Source organism: Carassius gibelio, chromosome B1 (assembly GCF_023724105.1).
Source record: "Carassius gibelio isolate Cgi1373 ecotype wild population from Czech Republic chromosome B1, carGib1.2-hapl.c, whole genome shotgun sequence".
Taxonomy (NCBI): domain Eukaryota; kingdom Metazoa; phylum Chordata; class Actinopteri; order Cypriniformes; family Cyprinidae; genus Carassius; species Carassius gibelio.
The window spans coordinates 11,991,330-12,019,231 of NC_068396.1; the positions used below are offsets into that span (position 1 = coordinate 11,991,330).

The following is a 27,902-nucleotide window of genomic DNA, read 5'->3' on the forward strand; positions in this document are numbered from 1 at the left end:
AGAGATAACACACAATTTAGAAAAATGCTTCTGCAGAATGCAAGAGAACAGGGCCCAAGATAAGATAAGCTTGTGTTATTGTTATGACAAGACATTTCTCTGCTTTACTATTGCTTTCTTTATCTCTTTCTGTCACCTTCCCTTCATTTAATTCATCTTCTGTCTCTTTCTCTTTCTTTATCTATTTATTTCTATTTACATACACATTAAATAATTCTGTCTGTACTGTGAGCAGGAATCGTCATAACATTTTAAAGATTCATTTTTAAACAATATATCATAAAATATCTTCTTTTTTTCTTGTTTTCTTGTCAATTCTGTGTGGAGGAAATCTTATTTAAAATCTTGGCGTGTTCGTTGCTTTTCTAAATGCCTTATTAATATGCTTGAGCTTTTATGAGCCGAGAGAAAACAATAAATCTTTTTGATATTGATGTGCAAGACAAGTGTGAGACTGGAAATATTATTCGATTCTTAGAAAATAAAATTCTTAGAAATGCATCTAGTTAAATACCTTAAATTAATACATATGTTAACTATGCATTACAGTTGGATAAAATAGAAGCATCCTAATTTGATGAAGGTATAAATGTTGAGTCAGATTGTTTTCCTCTGTCGCACTCTGCAGCCAGCTTGAATGACTGTTATGTTATGACTGTTGACCTTTTCTTGCAAGAAATATATCTTCAGAAGACTTTCTGTCTCATGCCTTTATTGAAATTAGATTAGAATCTTCTAATGTGATTAATCATTCTGTTGTAAGAAAAATGTGCAAGAAAAAAAAACATGAAAAGCAAGTTATGTTTCTGGCTTGTACAAAAATGCCCATATTGAGCAATGCTCAATCTTTACAATAAACATGAAGGGAAATGGGTGATGTCCGAGGACAGGCCAGTGATGAGGGGTATGTAGGTCAAGAGAACTCTTAGTAACTCTTACTCTTAGGTCTCTTAGTATTATGTTGTCTTTGTTAATGGCTTCAGTAATGTATCTCTGACCTATGACAGAAACCATTAAAAAGCCATAGTATCTCATAGTCAAGCTACCAGTGGAGGAGAACAGAGGGAAATGAGCAAAATAAGAAAAATGCAGATAACAGCAACCCTGCACGGCCTGTGAGATTCACAGGTAATGCATCAGCTACAGGATTATATGGCCTATTTCTGACTTTAATTTAGGCACACTTCCATTATACATCCTGTAGCCTTTTTCACTCTGCTTCCCTCTTTTTTACATATGCAATTGTTTCCAAAATGACAGACAAACAAAATAACAAGAGCACTTGACTTAAAAATCTGACTTCAAACATTATGGTAAAATAGAGCTATTGTCATTTAGATCTTTGAAGCTTTATTTATCATCCCTTTCTCTTTCTTTCATTCTCTCTCTCTCTCACTGTCAGACAAGGCTGCAAACATGACTGTGCATGAACACTGGCCCTGTACAGCATGTGTGCTCCGTGCGAGGTCCTGAGACAGGAAGAGATAGATAAATGATTGGATAAAGGGTCTGGATAACAAGCGTTCTCAGCACAGTCTGTTTGCAGAGTGGGTGGGTGAAATGGATGAGAAAGCCAAATTGATTTTAACGTGAAGACTTGCGGGTGTTTACTGTGTTCAGATGCACTTATCCAATATGCACTTATCCAATAAATAACTGTAATGACACTGTAAATGTACCTTAATAGCTCACTAAGATGGGCTTTTGACCAAGAGGTTTTTATGACATTAACATGCCATTAAATTACATGAGGTATGAGTGCTCTTGACAGATCGTGTGCACAAATGTGCATGTGAGCATTCAGGCAGTGTGTGGGCACTGTACTGAGATGGTACTCAGTACTAAGGATTCTGTAGAAAGAATTGTGTCATTATATATTTTGACTTCTGAAATCCCTAGAGATAAAAACGTCTGCTTTAAATAAGGGTGAATTCAGTAGTTTGCTCATTTGAAAAGTTTAACACATGAGGAAACAAATTGTGTTTTCATTTCGTCTGAATTGCACATACTCTTATGAGATAAAGACTGCACTAATAGCACGTTTGAAATGTAATTACAGAAATTAATAACATATGTAACTGCATGCAGGTTTTTTTTTTATTATTATTATTATTTAAGTACAATGTAAAGACCTATATGTACACAGTAAGTGCATTGCATTAACTGATTAACTTAAATCTAAGTACATAGTAGTTAAGACCACCTTGTATGCAGGGGGACCCATTTATATATGTTGCAGGTCACCCACCAATGTATTTTGCCATGTTGAAATGATGTGCCCTGCAGGGTTTTACTAAACATCAATGAAAATCCTCATGCTCATTGGCTTCTGCCTCAAAATTAATTTTAGTAGCTTAGCATTGAAAAAAGACACAATAGAACGTACTTATTATTATGGTTTTGCAGTGGAGACAATAGGAGAATCAGGCAAAAGGTGGAAAAACTTCAGAAACCAGAAAACACAAAGACAGATGGAGATGAAAAACAATGCAAACATTGATACAGCATCGCAATGTGGAAAGATTTGACTGAGAAAATCCTGAGTTGTGATGCCCAAGTTGCTAAGGAAAGGGAATGGATTGTTTGTGGACAATCATGCTTAATCTATATCAATATATAGTAATGCTAAAGGCACAATTCAATGTCTATAGTTCAATGTCTATAGTCAATAGTGTAGCGAATAGTGTGAGAAGCACACAAAAGTCACAAGCAGCTTTCAGTTGGTCTACACTGAGAAATTTACATGACAAACTTGAACTGATACAAAATCTTTCACCCTTAATTCAGTGTTTTAATTGGTTGTGCTGAAAACTAACCAATATTTAAGCAGTTTTAACAGTAAATTAGGGCGAACATCACTATCATAACAATCTATCCCTACTTCCATTTCATAAAGTAAGGCATGATGTAATGCCGTTGTACTGATTCCTCCCAAATATCAATGAAATTATCTTCTTAAAGTTGCAGAAAAAAATAAGTCAAATGGGTATAGAATGAGGTTGAAAGAATAATGACATAATTGTACGTTTGGTTGAACTACCTTTTTGGATTCCTTTAAGTAGAAAATAAGAGATAGAGAATGCTATTAAATTCATGACATTTTGATAAAAACAAACATGTTTTTTTCTTTTGAACAACATACTGGTAAATCATGCACAGTAAGTCCTTAATATTAAACCTAATTAAATTCTTTTTGTGTTGATGGAAAACACTATTGGCAGAGCTCCACTTCAGGTACAAGTGTGCTGTATGTGTGTATGTGTGTACACATTAACTTCCTCTAGCAGCAGGGGGCACAGACTGAGTGATGCACACAGACAAAGATGTCAAAAAGAATAAGCACACCCCAACCAAAATATGTCTGAGTGAGAGAACGAATGAGAGGGAGAAGGGGGTCAAAAAGAGGTAAAAACACAGAAAGAGGCAGATAGGCACAGATGGAAGAGGTGGGGTGTGCAACCCAAAAGACTGAGAGAGGAGTCCTGAGGACAAGTAAACAAGTGTGCATCAGAGAAGCGTCTCTGCACGAACACATCGGGCTATGTGTTACCCATGTTGTGCCTTTTAAAGAACATGTTTTGCGATGCCCACTGCTGGCATGAGTGATTTCAGTGCCTTTCATGTTGACTGCTTTTCGGGACACCGTCTCTCACCTCTAGTGGCTAAACACACACACACAGAGAACTCTGTTCAATCATCACACTACTTCAGCTCTACACACATGTATACACGTTCTACGCACATGCACATAATTCTCAATGCACTACCACCTATCCATTAGCAGAAACACACTTACTCACTCACAGACTCACACACCCTGCTCCATTAGCTCCACTCACACTAGACTAACAGTATGCTTCATTGATATCACATCTAACAGTAAGGAAGTTCAAAGCCTAATCGCAGCAAGCTGCAAATTACTTGAAAACAGCATTAATAACACAGCAGGAAAAATTATCACACTGATAATGATGTGGACCATTAAATACTGTACAGGTCAGAGAAAGACTCTGGAGTTATTTAATTAACTTTCCAAGCTGACATGCTTATTTTATCCTCGAAAGTGGTTAAAGTAAACACATTTGGCTTATAAAAAGGGATAACAGAAAACACCTTCTGTGAAATAGAAATTTTATATTGCTATTGTTTTTCTGTTTTCAGTTGTAGCAATGCATACTGACTTTATACCATAGCACATAACACTCTTATTTCCATTTGGAAGTTTGGATTTATAATGAATTTGTAACATTTTTGAAAGAAGTCTCTCTGTTTTACCCAATGCAGGCTGCATTTATTGAATCAAAAACACAGTAAATATCACTGGAATAAATTGCTTTTTAAGATGTATTAAAATAGAAAGTTTTTAGTTTTAAATTGCACAAATACTTTACACTATTACTTCATATTTGACAAATTAATATAAAAGTTTATATTACATTTAAATTTATCAACAAAGCATCTTATGTATATTAGACGTGGGTGATATGACCTAAATATCAATATCGAAATATATCACTATGCGAGTCATTTTTTTCACAGCTTCAATATATATCATGATATATAAATACTACGCAGTCTTCACTGAATAAATAAAAAATATATCTTATTATACTTACAAAAGTAATTTAGTTGAATTTTCTCTGTTTTGTTGTTTGATTAACAGCAGTAATATTAGACTGCTGTCACTTTAAGAGCTGCCCAGATCCAATATACTGTTACACGTGTTTTCTTCCTCCGCTGTTTGCTTTAAACTAAATTACTGTGGTTTTGAGGATAATTGCAAAGCTTGGCATTTTGACACACAATTGTGTATATTTATCCATTCAACGCCTATGAAGCAGCAAAAACAACTCCATTCATTACTCCTGCACTCTATGAGCACTGTCTTACAGTATTTTTCAATCGATTTGACACTTTTTACCAATGCAATATACTTTTTCTCAAAACAATTAGCATAGCCAACAAAACACAAAAATAACTTAACCAAACAGTTCAACTTCAAAGCAAAATGAAGTACTAAATTACCTTTTTTTTATGCATTTACATCAAATCTATAGGTGGGTTCTACTGATTACTGATTAGAAAACACATTTAGCTGTAGATGCACAAATATATTCTAATAAAAATACATGTTTATTTCAATTGTTCAACAGGGAGTTTTGTTTTATATCGTGTATATCTAAACAAATAAAAAAAATTCCAACATCTTCTGTTACCCATGAGAAAAAAACGTATTGCTCCTTTAAATCTTAAAATCAGTTCCAGCTTTAGCAGCAAGAACTGCAAACAAACTTTTCTGATAACAACAGATTAGATAGATAGATAGATAGACAACTTTTTAGCTGGTGAAAATACTAGTGTTCTAATAATTTTGGCCACCACTATACACACGTTTGTGTTTGCTGCATACATAACTTATTGATCTTGCCTTTCATTTACATCTGGAAGAGAATTTCATTGCATTTTATAAAGACTACATATTTGCTGTGCTTGCATCATAGGAGAAAAAAAATTTAAGAATGTTGAATCCATGCTTAAAGAAGCTCCGGTCTCAACAACTCCACAGGCAGTCCCTTTCCTTTGAGGCTGGTGATGTTGTTCTGTCCCATATTAATGCTGCTGTTCCATTCGAAATAATCTTGATTGTACACCTGAATGAGCTCAAATTTTAATTCTGAAATAATAGTTAATAACAAAAGTTGTCCCAGGAGGACTAAACATCTGTACTAGTACAATCCCTTTATAAGTGATTTTTTGAAATAGTAACTTTCCTCTAAAAGAGAGGTCATGATTTTTTACATGGTCAATTAATTCTGATTTCATCTGAAATTCACCTGAAATTCCTTCCACCCTTTTGTCCAGTTCCTATCTGTCCTTACAGTTTCACCAATGCCCTTCTCTCTACTCATCTCTTCTCCCTTTCCTTCTCCTCTCTTCTTATATCTTCCTCTCTGCTTATCTCTTTCTACCTGTTCCACTCTTTTTCTTTTCTCTCATTACACCCCGTTATCTACCCACTCCATTGCCTTTTAGAGTATTCAGATTATATACTGTTGTAGTATCTATTTGGAGATACAATTTAGCCAATTTGTGATCTTTATTGGAAGTGCTGCTCCACGTGTGTGTGTGTGTGTGTGTGTGTGTGTGTGAGACAGAACACCTGAGCTCTACAGGGGTTTACAGATGCAGCCAGGTATGCAAATACAGATACTTGAGCACAGCAGGATGTGACAGAACAGAAACACACATCTCCAACTTCCTGAAATTGACCAGCCTCTCAGCTTATTATCACTAACAACGGTTAGAAGAGAAAGACATGGGAGATTGACAGAATGCCCTATATATATCTCTTCAAATGGAAAGGGACTGTAAGCACAGAAGAAAATATTGTTACAAATAAAGACAAATCAGCAATTGGTCACACTTTATTTCAAGGTCCAATTCTCACTATTAACAGACCATTAACTATGACTTTTGCATCAATAAACTCCTAATTTACTACTTATTAATAGTTAGTAAGTATTTGTTAAGTTCATGTATTGGGTATTAGGGATGTACAATATGGTCATGCAGAATATGTGCCATATAAGCACTAATAAGCAACCAATATATTAATAACCATGGTAATAAGCAGCTAGTTAATAGTGAGAATTGGTCCCTAAACTAAGGTATTACCCAGAAGTTATATGATAAGGTTTCAGCGTTTGGATGTGATTATGATTCCTACTGTGATGTTCCTCATGATGTTAATTAGCAGATGTGTACATGCTGAGGATAACCACAGCATAAGACAACAACAGTGCAACAGGTAGTAAAGCAAGATCTAAAGACTTCATATTTTCAGAAGACTGAATGCTTATTGATTATTTTGTGATAAGGTTCATCCTCTGTTCTTTCACATCATAATCATAACATATTTGCTTAGAACAGTTTTGAACTGTTCTTGTAAACGGTGCTTGATCTTTGCATATTACTCTCCTTAAAAAAAAAAACACAGTGATGTTTTTATCAACTGTTTGGACTCTCATTCTGATGGCACCCCTTGCATTGCAATGGATCCATTTGTGAGTGAGTAATGTACTGCTAAATTTCTCCATTTATGTTCCAATGAAGAAACAAACTCATCTAGCCTACATATTGGATGGATTGAGGATGAGTACTTTTTAAGCTAGTTTTAATTTCTGGGAAAACGATTCCTTTAAGAACTTTCTAGGAAAGCAATCACATTTTCACACCGAACAGGCAGTGTTCCATCCTTGGAAGTGGATTAAAAATTCAGCTGAACTGAAATAACTTTTGAGTTTCTCTTAAATGCTTAAGGTTACGATATGGTTAGTGGGGCACACATGAGGAAAGAACTGAAAAGTTTTTTACCTAAAATGTGCAGAGGGATCAGACTCATGGGGGCATGAAATGAGTGGAAGTTTCTTACAGTAGAGTGCACTCTTACTTTAACTTTCCCTTGAAACACACTATATGCCGGTAAAAGCTTAAAGAGTCAAGAAGGGACAGTTGCCTTGTTCAACTCATTGCCTAATGGAAACACATTAGTTCCGATTCCTAGATATCTTAACCATGATATTAAATGTGGATTTTTATGACAACTAGAATATTCTAGATACAGTAACATTCAAAAAAAGTACATACTAGGGTGTTTTAAACAATTTAGCCCACTTACAATGTATAAATGGTACTGCATTAGATCAGGGTTTTTCAAACTTTTTAATGTCAAGGACATTCAGAAATGGTGATCCCTTTGCGAGGGCACCACTTCCTAATAAAATACATTTAAAAAAAATGTGTTGCATAGGCCTATATCGACCATTTTTAAAAGCAAATTATTAAGATATAATCTGGAAAATGTTTACTTTGTGTGAAGTGGACTATAAAAGTGTTGATAAATGTATTAATCTAAAACTTTTGGTAATCACTGTCCTTCATAGTTACGTTTCAGTACAAACACATACTGTAGTAACCAAGCAAGAATCCCCAGTGTGCTTCCTTCCATGTTGAGTATAAAAACCTCTCTCAAATCTTTTGAACCCAGCCCCTCTCCTTTCTCCACTGGACAGGGCTTAAAGTCGAAATGAAACGGAAGTAGGCTGCTGTTGGGCTCTTTTATACTTTCCCTTAAACTCAGCACAGTAGCACACAACCAGTGGTGACCCACCACCTCAAATCCATTTTAATCCACAGAGAACTATAAACACCACGTCTGAGGGTTTGGGCAAGTATTGAATTGCTTTCCGACTTTGGAATGTCTTCGAAAAGGATATAACTGTGATCATCTGGATTAATTCTTTTAATTACAGATAACAAATACTTCCCACAATTCACTTACACTACATAGCCTTCATCTACCCCCACCCACGAACAAAATGATACAATAATAAACAACCAGAGTAATGAATAGCAACAGAGACTTGAATGAAACAATGAGTTGTGTGTATAAACCCAAGCCTCAAACCAGCAAAGAGCAGACAACAGATGGGAAAACAGTCAGCCAATACAAACACAGACTAATCTTTGACAAACAATTAATATTAGGCTTAATGGTGAATGCAGTGGGAGAACAATGTTAACAATTCAAGCAGAAATTAAGCTAATACAGCAAATCTAGTAAACCAGTCATCATAAATTTACAACACAATTCAGTTATCAAGTACACACAGACACACACACACACACACACATATTGATGATGCAGAAAAAGACACATTTTTAAATAAATCAGTATTTTTGGTTAATAGAAAGTTAAAAGGAATACCTTTTGTTTTAAAATAGAAATCTTTTGTCACATCACATATGTCTTTACTCATCCTCGATTAATAAAATTATTCATTTCTTTATATAAAAAATATTTCAGCTACTGCAGCCCAGAGACCTTCAAGTGTAGATATAAGTAATGATTTTGTAGCATGTTGTTTATCTTAAACCTCATTAGGCTTTTTTACAGAAACTATAAAAAATGACTCAAGCATCACCACCACAGATGTCTCATCTCAGCACCAGCAGTTCTCTAAATTATTTGTTCTGTTTAATACAAAAAATATTTATTAATGTATGGTAGCAACAGCATTTCAGTTTTTCTATTTAGGTTATATTATAAGAAATATTTGATTGACTGACGCTTTATAGAGATTCAGTTGTTATTCTTTCAAATTATATCTCATATGAATGTATCTTCTTCAAAAGCCATCTAAAACTGTATTGTATTGTATAGTGACGTGAGAAGTGGGGCAGATTAGATTTCATACATGCACACTTTTGAAGTAATTTCTACACTCCTGTTTAAACTCTGTTCAAAAAGTAAAAATTAATATGAATAAAACAGTAAAATAAAGTAAATCTGACACAACGAGTGTTACTTTAACAGTACATAACTTGTATGGTGCCAATATATAGCGATTTTTAATGTACTGTTCTTGTTTCTCTGTATAAACGTGCTTATTTATACGGCATTGTAGGGACCAAATGTCCCCACAAGAATAGTAAAAACTGAATTTTTTGTCAATGGGGACCAGCCTAAATGATGTTTACTTGAAAGTGTACCAATACAAACAGGCTTTCTGTAAGGGTAGGTTTAGGGTTAGGAGATAGAAAATATTGTTTGGCCAGTATAAAAGTAATAGAAGTCTATGAAAAAGTCCCCACAATTCACAACAAACGTGTGTGTGTGTGTGACTCTGGACCACAAAACCTTAAGAAGGTTGGGTCTTAAGAAGCTCAGGCATATTTGCTGCAATAGCCAAAAATACAATGTACAGTATGCGTTAAAATTATATATTTTCCTTTTATGCCAAAAATCATTAGGATATTATGTAAAGATCATGTTCCATGAAGATAATTTGTAAATTTCCTACCATAAATATATCAAAACTTAAATTTTGATTAGTAATATGCAATGCTAAGGACTTCATTTACTGCTTTATTTAGGTGATTTTATCAATATTTAGATTTTTCTGCTCCTTCGGATTCCAGATGTTCAAATAGTTGTATCTTGGCCAAATATTGTCCTATCCTTACAAACCATACATTAATGGAAAGCTTATTTAGTTTTTTTTTTCTTTTTCAAAAAATGTACCCTTATGACTGTTTTTTTTTTTTTTTTGGTCCATATATATATATACAGTATTGTTCAAAATAATAGCAGTACAATGTGACTAACCAGAATAATCAAGGTTTTTCGTATATTTTTTTATTGCTACGTGGCAAACAAGTTACCAGTAGGTTCAGTAGATTCTCAGAAAACAAATGAGACCCAGCATTCATGATATGCACGCTCTTAAGGCTGTGCAATTGGGCAATTAGTTGAATTAGTTGAAAGGGGTGTGTTCAAAAAAATAGCAGTGTGGCATTCAATCACTGAGGTCATCAATTTTGTGAAGAAACAGGTGTGAATCAGGTGGCCCCTATTTAAGGATGAAGCCAACACTTGTTGAACATGCATTTGAAAGCTGAGGAAAATGGGTCGTTCAAGACATTGTTCAGAAGAACAGCGTACTTTGATTAAAAAGTTGATTAGAGAGGGGAAAACCTATAAAGAGGTGCAAAAAATGATAGGCTGTTCAGCTAAAATGATCTCCAATGCCTTAAAATGGAGAGCAAAACCAGAGAGACGTGGAAGAAAACGGAAGACAACCATCAAAATGGATAGAAGAATAACCAGAATGGCAAAGGCTCAGCCAATGATCACCTCCAGGATGATCAAAGACAGTCTGGAGTTACCTGTAAGTACTGTGACAGTTAGAAGACGTCTGTGTGAAGCTAATCTATTTTCAAGAATCCCCCGCAAAGTCCCTCTGTTAAAAAAAAGGCATGTGCAGAAGAGGTTACAATTTGCCAAAGAACACATCAACTGGCCTAAAGAGAAATGGAGGAACATTTTGTGGACTGATGAGAGTAAAATTGTTCTTTTTGGGTCCAAGGGCCACAGGCAGTTTGTGAGACGACCCCCAAACTCTGAATTCAAGCCACAGTACACAGTGAAGACAGTGAAGCATGGAGGTGCAAGCATCATGATATGGGCATGTTTCTCCTACTATGGTGTTGGGCCTATTTATCGCATACCAGGGATCATGGATCAGTTTGCATATGTTAAAATACTTGAAGAGGTCATGTTGCCCTATGCTGAAGAGGACATGCCCTTGAAATGGTTGTTTCAACAAGACAATGACCCAAAACACACTAGTAAACGGGCAAAGTCTTGGTTCCAAACCAACAAAATTAATGTTATGGAGTGGCCAGCCCAATCTCCAGACCTTAATCCAATTGAGAACTTGTGGGGTGATATCAAAAATGCTGTTTCTGAAGCAAAACCAAGAAATGTGAATGAATTGTGGAATGTTGTTAAAGAATCATGGAGTGGAATAACAGCTGAGAGGTGCCACAAGTTGGTTGACTCCATGCCACACAGATGTCAAGCAGTTTTAAAAAACTGTGGTCATACAACTAAATATTAGTTTAGTGATTCACAGGATTGCTAAATCCCAGAAAAAAAAATGTTTGTACAAAATAGTTTTGAGTTTGTACAGTCAAAGGTAGACACTGCTATTTTTTTGAACACACCCCTTTCAACTAATTGCCCAATTGCACAGCCTTAAGAGCGTGCATATCATGAATGCTGGGTCTTGTTTGTTTTCTGACAATCTACTGAACCTACTGGTAACTTGTTTGCCACGTAGCAATAAAAAATATACTAAAAACCTTGATTATTCTGGTTAGTCACATTGTACTGCTATTATTTTGAACAATACTGTATTAATGCTATCAATAGATGAAAAATCAGCTGATAAATCAAAACATTTTATTAAATTTATCGCGATTAATCCCACCTAACATTAATTTTTTTAAATATACTTTTTATATTGCAATAATTTCACAATTACTCTTCAAATTAATTTACAAACAAACATAAAGACAGTATATTTGTTTAATGTCATCTTTTTTTATGACTGAAGGACAGTATCCATGATACAGATAATACTGATGTCTATATAAAATTAGTTTTTCCCCCCGAATATTTACATTTTTTACATTTAGTCATTTTGCAGACGTTTTATAAAAAGCGACCTACAACTGGGGGATAAATAAAGTGATTCTTCTTAAAGAGGCAAACAGACACTGGAAGTGCCTGTAATACCAAGTTTTAGACATTGTTTAAAAAAAAGTAAAAGATATAAAAAGAAGGAATAAACAAAGAGAAAGGATTTCTTTTTTTCAATGAAGCCATTAAGCTGTCACTTGAAAATTATCAGCCAGATTATTACACCAGCCAGGAATGGTGAACAAGAATGTTCTGGAAAGTGATTTTGAGTCTCTCTGTGATGGTACCACGTGGCATCGTTCACTAGCAGATCTCAGGGTGTACTCACACTAGGCACAGTTGCCATGAACCGGACCCGAGTACGATTGTCCCCCCTCCCCACTCCCCCTCTGGCCTGCACTCACATATAGGGTTTCAGCATTCGTGCCGGAGCACGCTTACGTCATTATGGTGCGACGGTTTCAGGATAAACAGGAAGAGCGGCGCTCTATGAACACAATGGAGTGCATTGCTCTGTTTTTTTTGTGGATAATTTTGTGTTGTTTGGTCCACAGCCCTCTCACAGCCTGTTGTTAAACAGATGTGTCGCCTTAGTGGCGTGAAAATGTTCACGTAATCGTGCTGCTCGTTTTAGGATGTTTGCAAGGTACCAGCTGAAGTGCAGCAAGGACTTTGCAGTTTTTTAGTTTTTATGCGTTTTGCACCTCTGCCGTAGACCAAAGCGACCCTTTCCCTGCCATGCTGGTTTTGGAGCATCGCAAAACCGTGATGCAACGCGTCCTTTTCCGTGCTCCAGCACGGTTAGCGCTCACACTGCATGCGAACCGCGCCCGAGTCCAACTGAACCGTGCCCTGGCCCACCTCTTCCAAGCGGGCCAGGGCAGGCTAATCGATCACTATTCGGAGCACTCACACTAGTCAAACGAACCGCACTTTGGTGGTCAAACGCACAGTTCAAACTGGCTAGTGTGAGTACACCCTCAGACTTCTGGAGGGGATGTAGATTTGTAATAGTGAGTGGAAGTAGGCAGTTGCTGAGTCTGTTGTTGTTCTATATGAAAGCATCAATGTCTTGAACTTGATGCGAGCCGCAACTGAAGGAAATAAAGAGAGGTATAACATGGGCTCTTTTGGGTTAGTTGACGACCAGTCGTGCCACTGCATACTGAATCATTTGTAGAGGTTTGATTGTGCTTTATGGAAGTCCAGACAGAAGAGCATTGCTGTAGTCTAGCCTAGAAATGACGAAGGCTTTGACAAGAGGTTGTGCAGTAAGGTGAGCTGGTCATCAAAGGTTACACCAAGATTTCTGACCAAAGTTGATGGGGAAATTGTAGAAAAGCTGGCTGGAGAAATCATATTGTATAGTTGGAGTGGCAGGGAAGACTCAGTCAAGCTCAGTCTTTGCCTGGTTGAGCTGTAGGTGATATTCTTTCATCCATGACGAGATGTCCACCAGGCAGCCTGAGATCTGTGCAACTACCGTTGGATCATCTGGTTGAAATAAAATCTAGAGCTGTGTGGCATCAGCATAGCAATCAGCATAGCAATGGTTGGAGAATCCATGTGCCTGTATGATGGGACCCAGTGATGTTGTGGATATGGAGAAGAGGAGGGGTCCAAGAACTGATCCCTGAGGAACCCCAGTGACAAGTTGATGTGCTTTGGATACCTCCCCTCCCCAAGCCACCCTGAAAGATCTATCAGTAAGATAGGATTCAAAGTGGAATCCCTATGATGCCCAGTGATGAGAGGGCAGACAGAATGATCTGATGATTGACAGTGACAAAAGCAGCAGATAGATCCAGCAGAATTAGAACTAACGATCTGAAAATCATCAGCTGTTATAAAAGTGGTGGGAGCTAGTGGAGGGGGACAGAGTAGAGAACTGAATGTTTTTAAGAGATTACGTGTGTCTGGAGCACTGTTGATCATGTTGTGGAAGTATGAAGATTTTGCAGTATGGACTTCAGCTGAGAAAATGAAAGCAAAGACTGATACATCCTCAGGTCTGACGGATCTTTTGATTTGCACCATTTTCTCTCTGCGGCCCTGGGTTTGGTCCGATGCTCACAAAGAAAATCAAATAATTAGGGATTAGAAGGGGCAGCCTGTGCTGGCCTGGAGGAGAGAGGACAAATATTGTCTAGACAAGAGGGTAAAATATAGCATAGTGTCAGTTGCTGCATTAACATCCAGAGATGAGAAATGGGTAGGTGAGGGAAGAGATGAGGATACTATGGAGGAAAGACGGGAGGGGGAAAGAGAGCGAAGGTTTGGTCTAAATGTAACCGGTATGGGGGTGGAGACACACAGGTAGCAAAATGTAGTTTAAATGTAATGAAGAAATAGTCAGAGATATATAGGGGTTTTACCAGAATGTTGTCTGTAATACAACTGCATGTGTAAAATTAAGTGAAGTTGGTTGCCTGATTTGTCCATGCTTGTAGTGGTAAGTAGTTTGAGATCAAATGAAGCAAGGAATGAATGGAATTCTGTAGCATAAGGCTTGTCCAGATGAATGTTGAAGTCGCCAAAGACTAAAAGTGGACTCCCGTCCTCCGGGAATGAGAACAGCAAGCCATCCAGCTCCTCTATGAAGGTGGATAGAATTTGCCCAGGAGGGAGGTAAATTACCTCAACCTGGAGTTTTATAGGAGCTGTTACAGTGATCACATGTGATTCAAATTAGTTAAAATTACATAGGGGAAAGTGGGTTGAGTATTTCCAATTGTTAGAAATGAGCAGACCAGTGCCCCCACTCTGGTCAACCTGAGGGGTGGTATGAAAGAAAGAGAAATTGTAAGAGAGAGCAGCTGGGGTGCGAAGTCTTTTAGACAAATTCAGGTCTCAGACAAGCCCAAGATGTTCAGTGTGGAGTTTAAGGAAAAAAGCAGAAATGAAGTCTGCTATGTTGACAGCTGACTGACAATTCCAGAGACCCACAGAGAAAGAAAGAGTGGCAGTAGACAATGCAGGGATAGGATGCAGGCTCGCAACATTGCGTTGACTACTGCGTGTGACATTAGAGTGTTGGAATGACAGGAATGGTTTGGAAACACATGATAGAGGTGAAAAAGAGAGGACAGAAAATGAAATTGAGTAAAGGGTTGTTGCCTGTTTCGTTGCTCGGTGAAGTTGCACAGGTAAAGTCGCAGGTCTTTACACTCGTTGGTCTTCACACAAGGAGGCTGAATGCTTTTGCTGATGCTTCCATTTAACCACTGACTATAGTCATTAAACATCATAGTATAATTGAGAGCTATCAATTGGAACATTTATTAGACTTTGTAAAAGAATAATTTAAGTGAACTTAAAACAATCTTCATATAACCCCTTAATTTTTTTTTGTGCCCTCCATCAGAAACATACAGAAATTAAAATTGAAGTTATCAAACACTAACATCTTAAATCAAATAGAGATAAATCCTTAAAGCTATAAAAGTTATTGATTTCCTCTTTTTTTCTTTTCTTTTTTTTTCTTTGATGAACAAACATCACAGCAGTTGGTTATTAGGTTGTTTTGGCTGCTATTTCTTAATAAACGTGAAGCAGAATTGACACGCATCGTATTTTCTCTCAAATCTCTACCCTAATAATTGAATTGGATAAGTAAGATGAAAGATGAGGGAGACAGTGCTGGGCAGAATAGAATGGAGAAAACACAGAATGGAGCAGAACAGTTTGGAAAACCATTTCAGATTTCTTACATGTGACTCATCTATAATATATTACATGATAGCACAGTTTTAAGCTTTAATCACCTTTTTGGTAACTTCATGACTTAACTGACCACAACATTCCATGCATGCAGTTTCATTCATGCTTTGATATGAAAAGATACCGGCAGGCATGGATTAACACACAGGCTTGCCAAGGCTGCAGCCTAGGGTCCCAATATGTGCAGGGGCCTCGTACTGGCCAGACTATTTTTGTATTATTTAAAATTTTCTTCAGCGTGAACAAAAAAGACCCTCATTGGCCTATAATAAACATCAAAGGAGCCTTTATTGCAGAGGATCTGAAAAAATTAAAGTCTTGTATTGTAGAATGCGAGCTCAGCACCGCCGAGAGAAATTGGTCTCTATTTGCACTTTGAATATAGAGAGAGCACTTATTATTCAAACAAAGAAAGAACTGTTATTTATTTTTTGTTATTTATACTGTTTTTATTTCTCTGTTCAATTTGTGGTAAGGATTTCAGTTAGGAGGTCAAACACTGTAGAAGCTCATAATTCATGTACAGTTCTAAAGTCTGAAGAGACTCACATGAAATCATACAGCAGAGAAACCATTCAGTTGAACAAAAGCTTTTACAGTACTTGAGTGTTGTTGTTTCACTAAGAATTCTTTTTTTAAAATGTGTAAAAAACTTGTCTTGTTTCGTGTTTTGAGTTAAGTGTCAGCATTAATGATGAACCAAACAACATTACTGATCCTGAATGGTTATATATATATATATATATTTGTGTGTGTTTGTGTGTGTGTGTGTCCGGACAACAAAACCAGCCAAAAAAAAGCACTGAATCGGTCAAAATTACCGATTTTTATTTTATGGCAAAAATAATTAGAATATATAGTAAAGATCATGAAGATATTTTGGAAATTTCCTACTGTAAATATATTAAAACATTTCTTTATTATTAATATGCATTGCTCAGTATTACGATTTTTTGCACCCTCAGACAAGCTTATTTATTCAGTATATGATGTATAAATCTCAATTTTGACATTAAGACATTAAGGTTTTGTGGTCCAGGGTGTGTTTTGTGTGTGTGTGTGTGTGTGTGTGTGTGTCTATATATATATATATATATATATATATATATATATATATATATATATATATATATATATATATATATATATAGACACACACACACACACTTGTATGCATAGTCATATAACTTTGCCATCACTTTGGTGTGTTTTGTGTGTAGAGTTTTGAGAAATGGAGCCATAGTTTCAAAAACTGTTTGTAAGCTTTTTGAAAAAACTCAGCACAAAATCAGCATATTACAATCATTTATGGAAGACAAAAAAACAACATGTGACACTGAAGCCTGGAGAAATGGCTGCTGAAAATTCAGCTAAATTAGAAAACATTTATTTAAAATTAGTTTTTTTTATTGTTATTATTAATGCAGCATTGATGAGCATAAGATACTTTTTTCAAAAATAGGAAAAAATCTAACTGACTCAACCCCGTTTATATTATGTATATGACAAATGACTGAAAAATAAATAATATGATTTCTTTGCTTTCATTGCATTAAAAACATTGATAATTGTGGTTGTAAAAAAGGTTCAAAAGTATCTTCATCCAATTAGTACCATATCGTCTTCACTCCACACAACTCTCTTCACTCAACAGTGTTAAAAGTATGTTTGTAAACAGCAGTACCAATTGAACAAACACCACTCTAGTGTAAACCTGAGCTGTGTGCTAAAGCCTGTGGGTTGCATACAGTAAGAGCTCTCTGCAACTACACACGCCACGCACATCCTCTTCTGACCTAAAAACAAGCCTCTTGTCGCCCGCTACATGTACAATGACTCGAGAGAGAAACGTCCCAGATTATGGGTGAGCACTGCAATCACACAGGCCGCGGGACAGCCACTCCTCCCCCAGCACTCATTCATCTGGCACTGGAGGACAGCCATATGTCCAGCAGTTGTGGTGGCTGCTTTCATCATTCTGAATTTCAAGAAGGGACTTGGTGTTTGGAAGCCTCAGCTGTCTCAGTGGTAATTGTTCATTTTTAGTGTGTGTGTGTTGTGCATTTCTTCAGATGTCCACTGTAAAATTTTGTCCCTGTTTTGTCCTGCTCTGTTTGCCTGCGGGACAAAAACCAGGTGTGATTCCTACATAAAGTACCACCTTTAAGTGAGATAATCCACACTAAATGTAAACAGCTACTGGCATTTTTAAATGTGTTGTCAAATGTATCTATCAAAAAAAAAAAAAAAAAATCAGGTAGGGAGCTATTGTGGCGTTTTTAGAGTCTTTAAAAAAAAAACATGATCTCTATTAGACAAACTACATTATATCTCCTAAATATAAAGTGCTTAAGTACTGTACTCAGAAAGTTTTTATCAGCATGTTTCTTTAATCTTTTCATGGTCTCTCTTACCTGTTCTTATATTTTCCCTAATAAAAAAAGTTTGCAATCTCTCTGCCACTCTCTTTTCTCCAGATGAGCAACTATCTGGTCTTCAACTCTCTGTCTCAAGGGCTTCCTATCATTTCCAAAGAGTCAATAACACTTGTCCTACCCACCTGACAAAAAAAATCTTATCCACATACATGACACTGCTTTTAAATCCCAAGAAATTATAATAGCAGTTTGCATTTGATTTACTGACCTCTTAAAATATGTAGGTTATCATTACTAATCCAGGTTCATCACTGTGGATGGCTTCTCAAACAGTAAATTATGTACGGTTACTAATAAATAACTTCCAGATTTGCAGCTCATTATCCCAAATAACTCAAGAAGTAAATATAAATGCAATAACAAATGTGCATTTGCTGTGAAACAACGTCTGTGGCACAAGGGTTTATAATAAGGCATATATTTATTATATTATGCATTGTGTAAACGTATATTTGATTAGTTTGTTGTGGATTAAAATTTAATAAAGGATTAAAATCATTCCAAATGAATGAAAGCATGAATCACATGTTCCCTTGGTGAATTGGAGATGCACATGTGGCAAGAGCGGTCAGCGCAAAGGCGCATGGGAACTGACAGTGGGGAGCGCGTGAACTTGACTTTGGAATAGAAACAGCCTCCACCTGCACGCGAGCTGGATAAACTTGAGTGCATAGACATTCATCACGCTCTCTCCATAAATTTTTCTATGTCCCAAATGTCCATGCAACCAACACACATTTAATGAGTGCCTTGGAAAAATGTCAAGATCCACAATGTGGGTCAAAGCTTTATTAAATTGAGTCTGCTGTTTTTCTAATGAGTCTATTTGAGTCATGTTTTCCAGTAGGCCTACTTATCTGCTAATATTCAGATTTTGGACAGGTTTCCTGTTCATGTGTTATTTTCCCACTCTGTGATTGACAGGACAAGAAGCACAATCCCATGGCACATCATACTCATGTGGACAGATGAATGCCAAAATAAACTGCCATATATCCGCCACAGCACGTCAGTCAAATCCAATGAACGTGTTCATTTTCCCTAATAGAACCAAACAGCCTCTCTGTGTTCAGACCAGAGTTTAAAGCTCGGATATGTGCCTAGAAAATCTCACAGGATGAAACAGCAAAAATAGAGGGGGGAGACCCAAAGCACAGTTGCTGACAGGCACACAGATATGGGTCCCCAAAATAATTCATTTAACTCGTTCGGCACTGAATATTTTCCTGGGACACACACAGACACACAATTTATATATATATAGTTTGTACTGATCAAAAAATATGTTTACGGCCATTTTAAAAGTTATTTGTAATGTCTATTACATGGAAAATCAAGGAATTAAAAGCATCATAAATACTAAATAGATCAAAATCTGGGATTTAAGCATGTACACAGGGTGAATCACTAGACTATAGCAATCAGTTTGGGGTTATATCCCTTGCTGAATGTTCAGTGATGATGGCCCTTGGATTGCCTTCTGTGGGGTTCAAACCTGCATCATTTCACTGACCATCTCGAGTTTTGTTTTTTGTTTTTGCTTATAACTGTGCCACACCACTTATAACTTTAATGGCTTTCCAAAAATTATCTGAAAATGTTTAAATAAAAAATTAAATTGACAAACCATGAAGAGGTATTGATGTTATAAGAAAATGGTTTTGAAAATAAAATATATAATAACATTTTGTCAGACATGACCTGAAAGGCACTCAAATGTGATGGAGATCGGGCAAAATGTGAAATCTCAAATGTAGCAACTGAAATCAAATCTTCTTGTTTTGCAATTATACAGTATGCTACATTTTTGTTACAACAGACATCAGACTCGACCATTTATTAAATTATGATCTTACTGATGGCACCTCTCAAGTTAATTTGAAAACAGAATGAATGATGTAACTTTAATAACAAAATTTATCCACAAAACATTATGTGCATTGTATATATGTGTATTAACGAGGTGTGTTTACAAGTTATTCAACGATTAGATGTTAAGTCGTTAATCTGTACTATATAATTATACTGTAACATGAACTCTGGAATGTACAGTGAAGAATCAAAATCAATCAAATAAACGTTTTATATGCTAACATTATATATATATATATATATATATATATATATATATATATATATATATATATATATATATATATACCTACTAGTTGGTATTCCTGTTCATTATAATGGTAATTTTGCAAATATTCTTTCGTAAAAAAACGCACACATTTAAAGTTTCAATTGCAATTTTAACGTTAAGAGGGAACGCTGGTGAACAGATTTCAACACAACACCAGCAAAGCGATTTCAGGGAGACATGAAACGTGCGCGTAAATCAGAGATGCTTGCGCGCTCTCCTTTCTGATTCCTCCCTGTCAGTGTTGTTGTTTGGTGCATCCTCTTGCCTTCACGCCTCAAACGCAACATTATAGCAGTTAATGGGAAATATATGTGACACGCGTGTCAAACCTGTGTAAGCTCGCGAGCACAACTCACCTGCGTTCCGAAGTTTCTTGTTTCTGTAGACGGAGAAAATCACCAGCAGGTTTCCTAAAATATCCACCACTATAGTGAATATGAGGAAACACCCGAGAGTTGTAGTGACCCAGGGCGGCCGGTGAAGTGCTTGCTCGCTAGGGTCCAGTGCAGAGCTGTTCAGAGAACTCCCATTCATAAACATTGTATATCTTCATGAAACTTTTCACAGTTAACAAAATAAACCGTGCAGTTCAGGTGGCGCGTCTCTCAGGTGGGATGTCATCTCTTCGTGAGGTCTGGAGAAGTTGCGCGCCCCGAATAACTTTCCTCGGTTCTCTCGTCGGGGCATTCGTGTGTCTGGGTCTGCACTTTTATGGCAACGTGTGCAGTGTGCACCCATCACAATGTTGCTACATGACATCCACGGGTAAACTTCAAAGCTCCTGTGAACACGTGAATAACTGCTGCAGTGTTGTGTGTTGCCACCCTGTGGTCATCGTCGGTGATGTTGCATTCATTCACCCGTTTTATCTATGAGATCCTTTTCATCCCCTCATTCATTTTTATTTATCTGAACTTAAAGAACTTTTAATTCCGTATTCATCGCTACATTCAGGAAAATGTAGGATCCGTGATAGATAGATAGTTATAATTCGGTTTTAACCCTAAATTAACATAATTTGTATAATTCGGGGTATTCAGTTTCTGCACAACTAGACGAACTTAAAAAAAAAGCATGTTTTCAAAGAACCTTTACAAACCTTTGTGCGTCAGTTTTAATAAAAGGTCTAACATATTAGGAATACTTTAAACTTTAGTTTAGCATAAGCCTATATAGAAGAAACTCTGCAAGTTCGTCATATCAATTGAAAAACAATTATTCCATCAAATTCCTCAAAAACACTGCTAATGTTTACCCTTGTTTGTCTCTTTGTATTACAGCAAGTCTGTGGATTTTGGCTTCTGAATTGAGTGCATTACTGCTTGTCCACTTTTCCTTCAATGCTTCAAGAAACCTTCACTGTAAAAAATTGTCCTGTAAATTAACGGTAGTATACTGGCAGCAGGGTTTCCAGCAGTGTACCGTAATTTTACAGTTTTATTACCGTTTTCTGAATTACGGCTTTTTTGTAAATTAACGGTAATATACTGGCAGCAGGGTTTCCAGCTGTGTACCGTTATTTTACAGTTTCCAGAATTACAGCTTTTCTGTAAATTAACAGTAATATACTGGCAGCAGGGTTTCCAGCTGTGTACCGTTATTTTACAGTTTCCAGAATTACAGCTTTTCTGTAAATTAACAGTAATATACTGGCAGCAGGGTTTCCAGCTGTGTACCGTTATTTTACAGTTTTCTAAATTACAGCTTTTTTTGTAAATTAACAGTAATATACTGGCAGCAGGGTTTCCAGCGGTGTACTGTAATTTTTCAGGATCATTACTGTATTCTAGTTTTTTTTTTTTTTTCTAAACCGTAGAACTGGCAATTTTGCCAATCATTAACTTTATTAAAAATATCTGTATTTTAACAAATTCACAAACTGGCATTTCATTTATACTAAAAAGTGGCAGCAAATAGACAGAAAAGAGAAGACCAAGGGGGTATTTCTTATAGAACACTATTTATTTAAGTGCCCAACCAATAATTCAAATGCTTTCTCAAAAAAAATAAAAAAAATAATCAAAATGGAAGAATCAGTCTTTGTATGTGTTAGAGAAGAAAATTAACCAATTTACAAAACAGACAATGTGCAAAATGAACCCTGCAGAAGTCTGTGGACATATTTAAACTAATTTAAGTTGACCATATAAAACACAAAACAAGCAGCCATTTTAGGTCTAGCTTTGTGCTATGAGTATGACAATGCATGGGCATGGGCTTGGAGTGTACGTTCCCCTAAAAACAGCCTTTAAGAAATGGCAAACAACTTCTGAACAAGAATCTAATTTTGGAGTAATAAGTCAAAACCTGGCAAGGATTTGTAGAACAGTCCAAGAACGTTTCAGAAGCATAAAACTGTCACCAACTCTGATGCAAGTGTAGCCAGGGAGGGGTGTAGTCTGAAACATAAACATTGAGAAAAATCCTTTTTAAGTTAAAATAACATCAGCAGAATTTTAATAGAACGTAACAAAAAACATGTATACTGTATAATAATATAAAACATTTCAGAAACTTAGGACCCTACGATTTCCACGATGTGAAAAACATGGAGGCAATCACGGAATCAAATCATGAAAACAGAATTAGGCAAATAATGTGGATTGTCACAGAATTTGTCACATTTGTGATGAATACAATAAAATAGTGTTGTACACTAACTGAAATCGCGATGTGGATTAGTGTATTAATTAATAAAAGTTGCAATATTATGTTAGAAGTTAGCTAATCAAAAAAAGGAACACTAGATTAAAGGGGGGGGGGGGGTGAAATGCTATTTCATGCATACTGAGTTTTTTACACTGTTAAAGAGTTGGATTCCCATGCTAAACATCGACAAAGTTTCAAAAATTAAGTTGTACGTTTGAAGGAGTATTTCTGTTCCAAAAATACTCCTTCCGGTTTGTCACAAGTTTCGTCAAGTTTTTTTCGAGTATGGCTCTGTGTGACGTTAGATGGAGCAGAATTTCCTTATATGGGTCCTGAGAGCACTTATGCCGAAAGAGCGCGCGCTCCCGTATAGCAGAGCAGAGACAAGACATTCACTGATCAGAGCGAGAGCGGCGCCAAATGTCACAAAAGAAGTGTCTATTTGGTTGCCAGGGCAAGACAACCCTTCAAAGATTGATCAGCATTAAGGGACCAGTGGATGGAGTTTATTTTTACAGAGCATCAACGGAGCTGTGCAAGTGATTGTTCCCTGCATTTCGAAGAAGCTTGTTTTACAAACAAGGCCCAGTTTGACGCCGGGTTTGCATATCGTTTATTTCTTAAGGATGATGCAATCCCAACGAAAAAGGGTCACGATCGTGTGTTGGAACCGCAGGCGGTGAGTAAAACTGCTTCAAATATCTCTGCCTCCTTGTTAGTGCATCCGACTCCCATGCCGGAGACCCGGGTTCGAGCCCCACTCGGAGCGAGTCGTTGCTGCTGCTGCTGCTCTCGTTCAGTTTCAGCCTCAGGATCTGATTCTGGATCATAAATAAACGCTGAATCTGACTGTTAACCATGGTTTGTTTTGGATGATGGTTTTTTTTCCTCACGCTAATGTCACAACTTCCAAACGCTCTCAATGCAAAAGTCTACTGGCGCTCGTGATTCTTTAGCTCCGCCCACACATCACAGTTTACAGAAAAGATAATCAATAGTTGCAGGTCTATCCCACATACACAAAAAAAAAAAAAAAAAAAATCAAGCGTCTTCACATCAATCCTTCAAAATAAAGGTTCGGTCTAATGTGATGTGATTGTGACGGAAATATATCACTTTTGTACAGTAGAATATGTCATTTTCAAAGTAATATAATAATACAAATAAGAATTATAGTAATAAAAATAATAATAATCATTAAAAATGATGTTTAAGGAATAATTAAAAAATAAAAAAAATTACTGATAAATTGTTTAACTGAATCACTTTCAGGATTTCAGTTAATTGGACATGCTATTTGATTTCTAAAATGTATTTTAACCATTAAGATGTAATTTGAAAAAGATAAAACAAAACAAAAAAAATTATAAAACATATTTACTTAATTTCTTCATGAGTGTTAAGTTAAATATTAAGTAGATTTTACCTGAGAATGACAGGTGAGTTGCACTTTATATTAGAGCAGTCAAATTTACTTAAAATATATTTGTGCAAATTCTTTACTTTTCGCAAAGTAAATCTTATTTAATTTTTTTCAGAGTTGAGCGCTTGCATACAATTTTTTATAATTCATAGAAATGGAAAATGCTTCTTTTCTCTTTTTTTTCTCATTGTTTCCACACTATTAGTATGACCAGTACTTAATTTGTAAATTGCTAGGTCCCGGAATAAAGTGGGGTGACCGGTTAGAGGACAGAGAGGTAACGGTGCATTTGAGCAACATTAGTGGACCAACTAAACCGATTAATAGTGTGCATGTACTCAAAAAAAAAAAAAAAAAAAAAACAATTCATGGTTTTAATAAAATCATTATATTATTTCAACCTCAAAATTTTTGTTGTGTGTTTGGATAGTTTTTGTGTAACCTGGGACTGAACAGTCGCAACAACATAGGGGTTGTAATGAGTGCGGACTGTATCCTCTTCAGGGTAGTTCTCAGTGCCACTGACGACTTTTTTTTGGGTCAAATATAGGTTTGTGGATTTTATTTATAAAACCGTTTCTTTGCTGTAAATTATTTTATTTTATGCAATGCAAACTACAGGGACGCATTTAGTAACCAAAATGAGTCACACCAGTCTTTTTCAACTGACTACTTTTAAATGTTGATTTTTTTTTTGTTAAACAAGTTTAAATGTGAGAAATATTCTGTGTGTGTAAACTGTGAAATAAGTTGTATTAAGAACTGTATTTAATGAAAATGTATGTGTAACTTCACTTGCCTAGATGAAGTCCCATTTGAAGTCCATTCGATTTTTTTGTAGAGTGGCAACCTTTGGACTGACTGTAGTGGACTTCTTATTCACCACCTTCCCCGTCTTCTTGGAGACTACCTTGCCTCGGCAGGTTTTTGAGCCTCTTTCTGGGTTTATTCCATAGAATCATCTAAGGAAAGATGAAAAGATGAAAAATTACACATTACCGAAGTGTATAATAACCATTTTTCAAAATTCTGATTAATTAATTTGGTTTAGAATTTAGATTAATTTTGTAAAACTTTATAATAAGTATAAAGTAATAAAGCACTTATAAATCATTTGCAAACGATCTATATATATATTCTGACTCGTTTGGATTTAATGTGGATCTACATGCCTTTCTCCTATTTTCTCCGTGTCTGGCATGCGAATAAAACCACATTTGACAGTGTTTCAGATGATGAACTGAAAAAACTGAAATGGAAGAACACAAGTAGAACACAGAAGAAAGGTTGCGGTAACTAGTTTGCAAATAATTTATTACTTTACTACTGTATACTTATTATAAAGTGTTACCACAGATTCTAAGAGAGTGATAAAAACATATGCAAAAAGGAAAACACTTACCTTTGAAAAAATGCTAACGTGCAACAAGCCTCCTCTTGATACTGCAGGTTGAAGATGTAGTGCACAGCAAACACTTGTAACTGCAGTCAAAAATGTTGACTGGACACTCACAAAGAAAAAAAAAAGAAGCAATTTTAACAATTGTGCACAACAGCAATGTTAACAATTTTATATCTCAGCCATCAGTAAATGTTTCTTCTTCGTCTTGTGCAATGACACACTAACCCAGCAAAATCAGATGAGGATTGGCAGGTAGACTGAGTGTCTTCTCAACCTCAGATGCAGATGCTACAACCTGTAGAGAACACACAATACACAAATAATAATATTACATAATATAATGTGGTGAAGTGGAAAGAAGAAAATTAAATACTTACACCTGCATGCGAATCCAGTCCATCTTCATGTTCCTGGAAGTGGGACATTAACGTTAGAATCTTGACAAGCAGGTGTACCATATCTATGTTCTCATCCTGGGACATCCTCCAACTTTTCATTAAAAACACTTAAAAATATTCTGTCTACTGCTCTCTCCTCTTCCTCTCTCTCTAACTCTCTCTCTCACACACACACACACACACGCTCTCTCTCTCTCACACACACACACACACACTCTCTCTCTCACACACACACACAAAACTGTATTTGAGTCTGAGGAACAAGTTAGAATGTAAGTGAATGAAGTAACGTTTCCTCTGTGATATAACGTTAGAGATTTGTGCCAATAAATCCAGTGCAAACTTAAAATTAAAATGTGCTCAGATACAAAGCCCACTTTATTAACAATAAGTTAGAATATATTTAGATTACACTCTAACTAGTTTTAGATACGTCTCATATTGAAAGACTAATGTGTCACTCCGAAAAAAAACAAACGTTTCTCACCATAACGTTAACGCTACTCTTTCCATCTATCCAGTCAAGTGCTCATGCAAAAGGCGATGAGTTTATGCTTCCTAAGTAAAATTAAGTTTACAGGCCTATTTTCGATTTCCCAATATATAAGGATAATATATAAGTTACCAACTTTATACGCACCTAACTTAGCAACATTAATGCAAATAAAACAAATCATCGATTTTAAACTACACTGGGTTGGCGCCAATGCAAAATGTAAATATAATTGTGCAAATAAGTGTTTCAGAAAATCAGGAAAACACACTTACTTCATATCCTCGTTATCTGCAATCTGTAATCGAGATTATATTTGAGATAATATCCGTTTTATTCACTGAGACTGATGATGCTTTTCTCTGGTATCAGACGCTAACCGCTGCTCCCCTCCCCCACCGATCACGTGCTCATCTTCTACCGTTGCCCAATATGTTCAATTGATATCCAATGAAATAATCAGCGAACGCAAGTATTTTATATTTAACTATTTACAAGTTTAACATTTACAGGATTTTACAGCAGGAAAGAAAAAAAAACGATGCAAATCCTTCACAAACACACACATACACACTTAACTTTCAGGAGAAATTTGTAAAAATTGCATACATGCTAGTTCACCGTCTTGGCAAGATTAGTCAAAGGTAAATTAAAATATTGTGCCCACATTAAAAAAACGCTGCAGTTTAAGATAAAAATGTATTCAGACTTTGATCTGCTTACCTGTAAATGAGCCTCAACTTGAGATGAAATCCATAAAACTTTGACTGAAACCATGCTCCTCCATGCGTCAGTTAGCGTTTGGTTCCCCCTCTCCCACCGATCACGTGTGCATTAACGGTAAGACACCGTAATTTTAGAAAACAGTTCAGTACTGTATATTTACGCTGTTAATATGCTGTAAATTTACAGAATTTTTTTACAGTGTTCCTGCAAAGCTACCTGAACTTTGTGCAAGTGCACCTAGGACAAAAGCTGCTTTTAACCCAAAGGATGGTCACAGCAAATGTTGATTTATTTTAGTTAATAGAAGTTAATTGATAAAGAAAACAATATAGGCTATAGGGTGAATACTGGTAAAGTGGGACACTTTCTGATAATTTATATTCTGCATACTTTTTTATTATGATCCAAATGTCTTAGCCGCTCATATGATACTATTCTAAATAGCTTTGGAGCTCTACTATACT

At 36.1% G+C, this 27,902-nt stretch overlaps 1 protein-coding gene and 1 long non-coding RNA gene across 3 annotated transcripts in view; both read right to left on the reverse strand.

The window, feature by feature from the left end:
- Positions 1–21,104, reverse strand: part of LOC127948824 (melatonin receptor type 1A-A) — a 46,305-nt gene extending 25,201 nt beyond the window's left edge. Inside the window, exon 1 of the mRNA XM_052545590.1 lies at positions 20,704–21,104. Within this exon, the coding sequence (XP_052401550.1) occupies positions 20,704–20,887 (184 nt within the window). The 5' untranslated portion in view covers positions 20,888–21,104. The remainder of the gene's footprint in view (positions 1–20,703) is intronic.
- Positions 21,105–25,222: 4,118 nt separating this feature from the next.
- LOC127948829 (uncharacterized) lies at positions 25,223–27,204 on the reverse strand. 2 transcript variants are annotated; one of them, XR_008152199.1, is made up of 4 exons: positions 26,988–27,204; positions 26,199–26,231; positions 25,822–26,116; positions 25,223–25,381 (listed from the first exon to the last, which is right to left on the reverse strand). It is a non-coding gene; the product is annotated as an uncharacterized LOC127948829 (long non-coding RNA). The 2 variants fall into 2 exon arrangements; XR_008152200.1 differs by lacking the exon at positions 25,223–25,381 and adding an exon at positions 25,413–25,668.
- Positions 27,205–27,902: the final 698 nt, after the last annotated feature.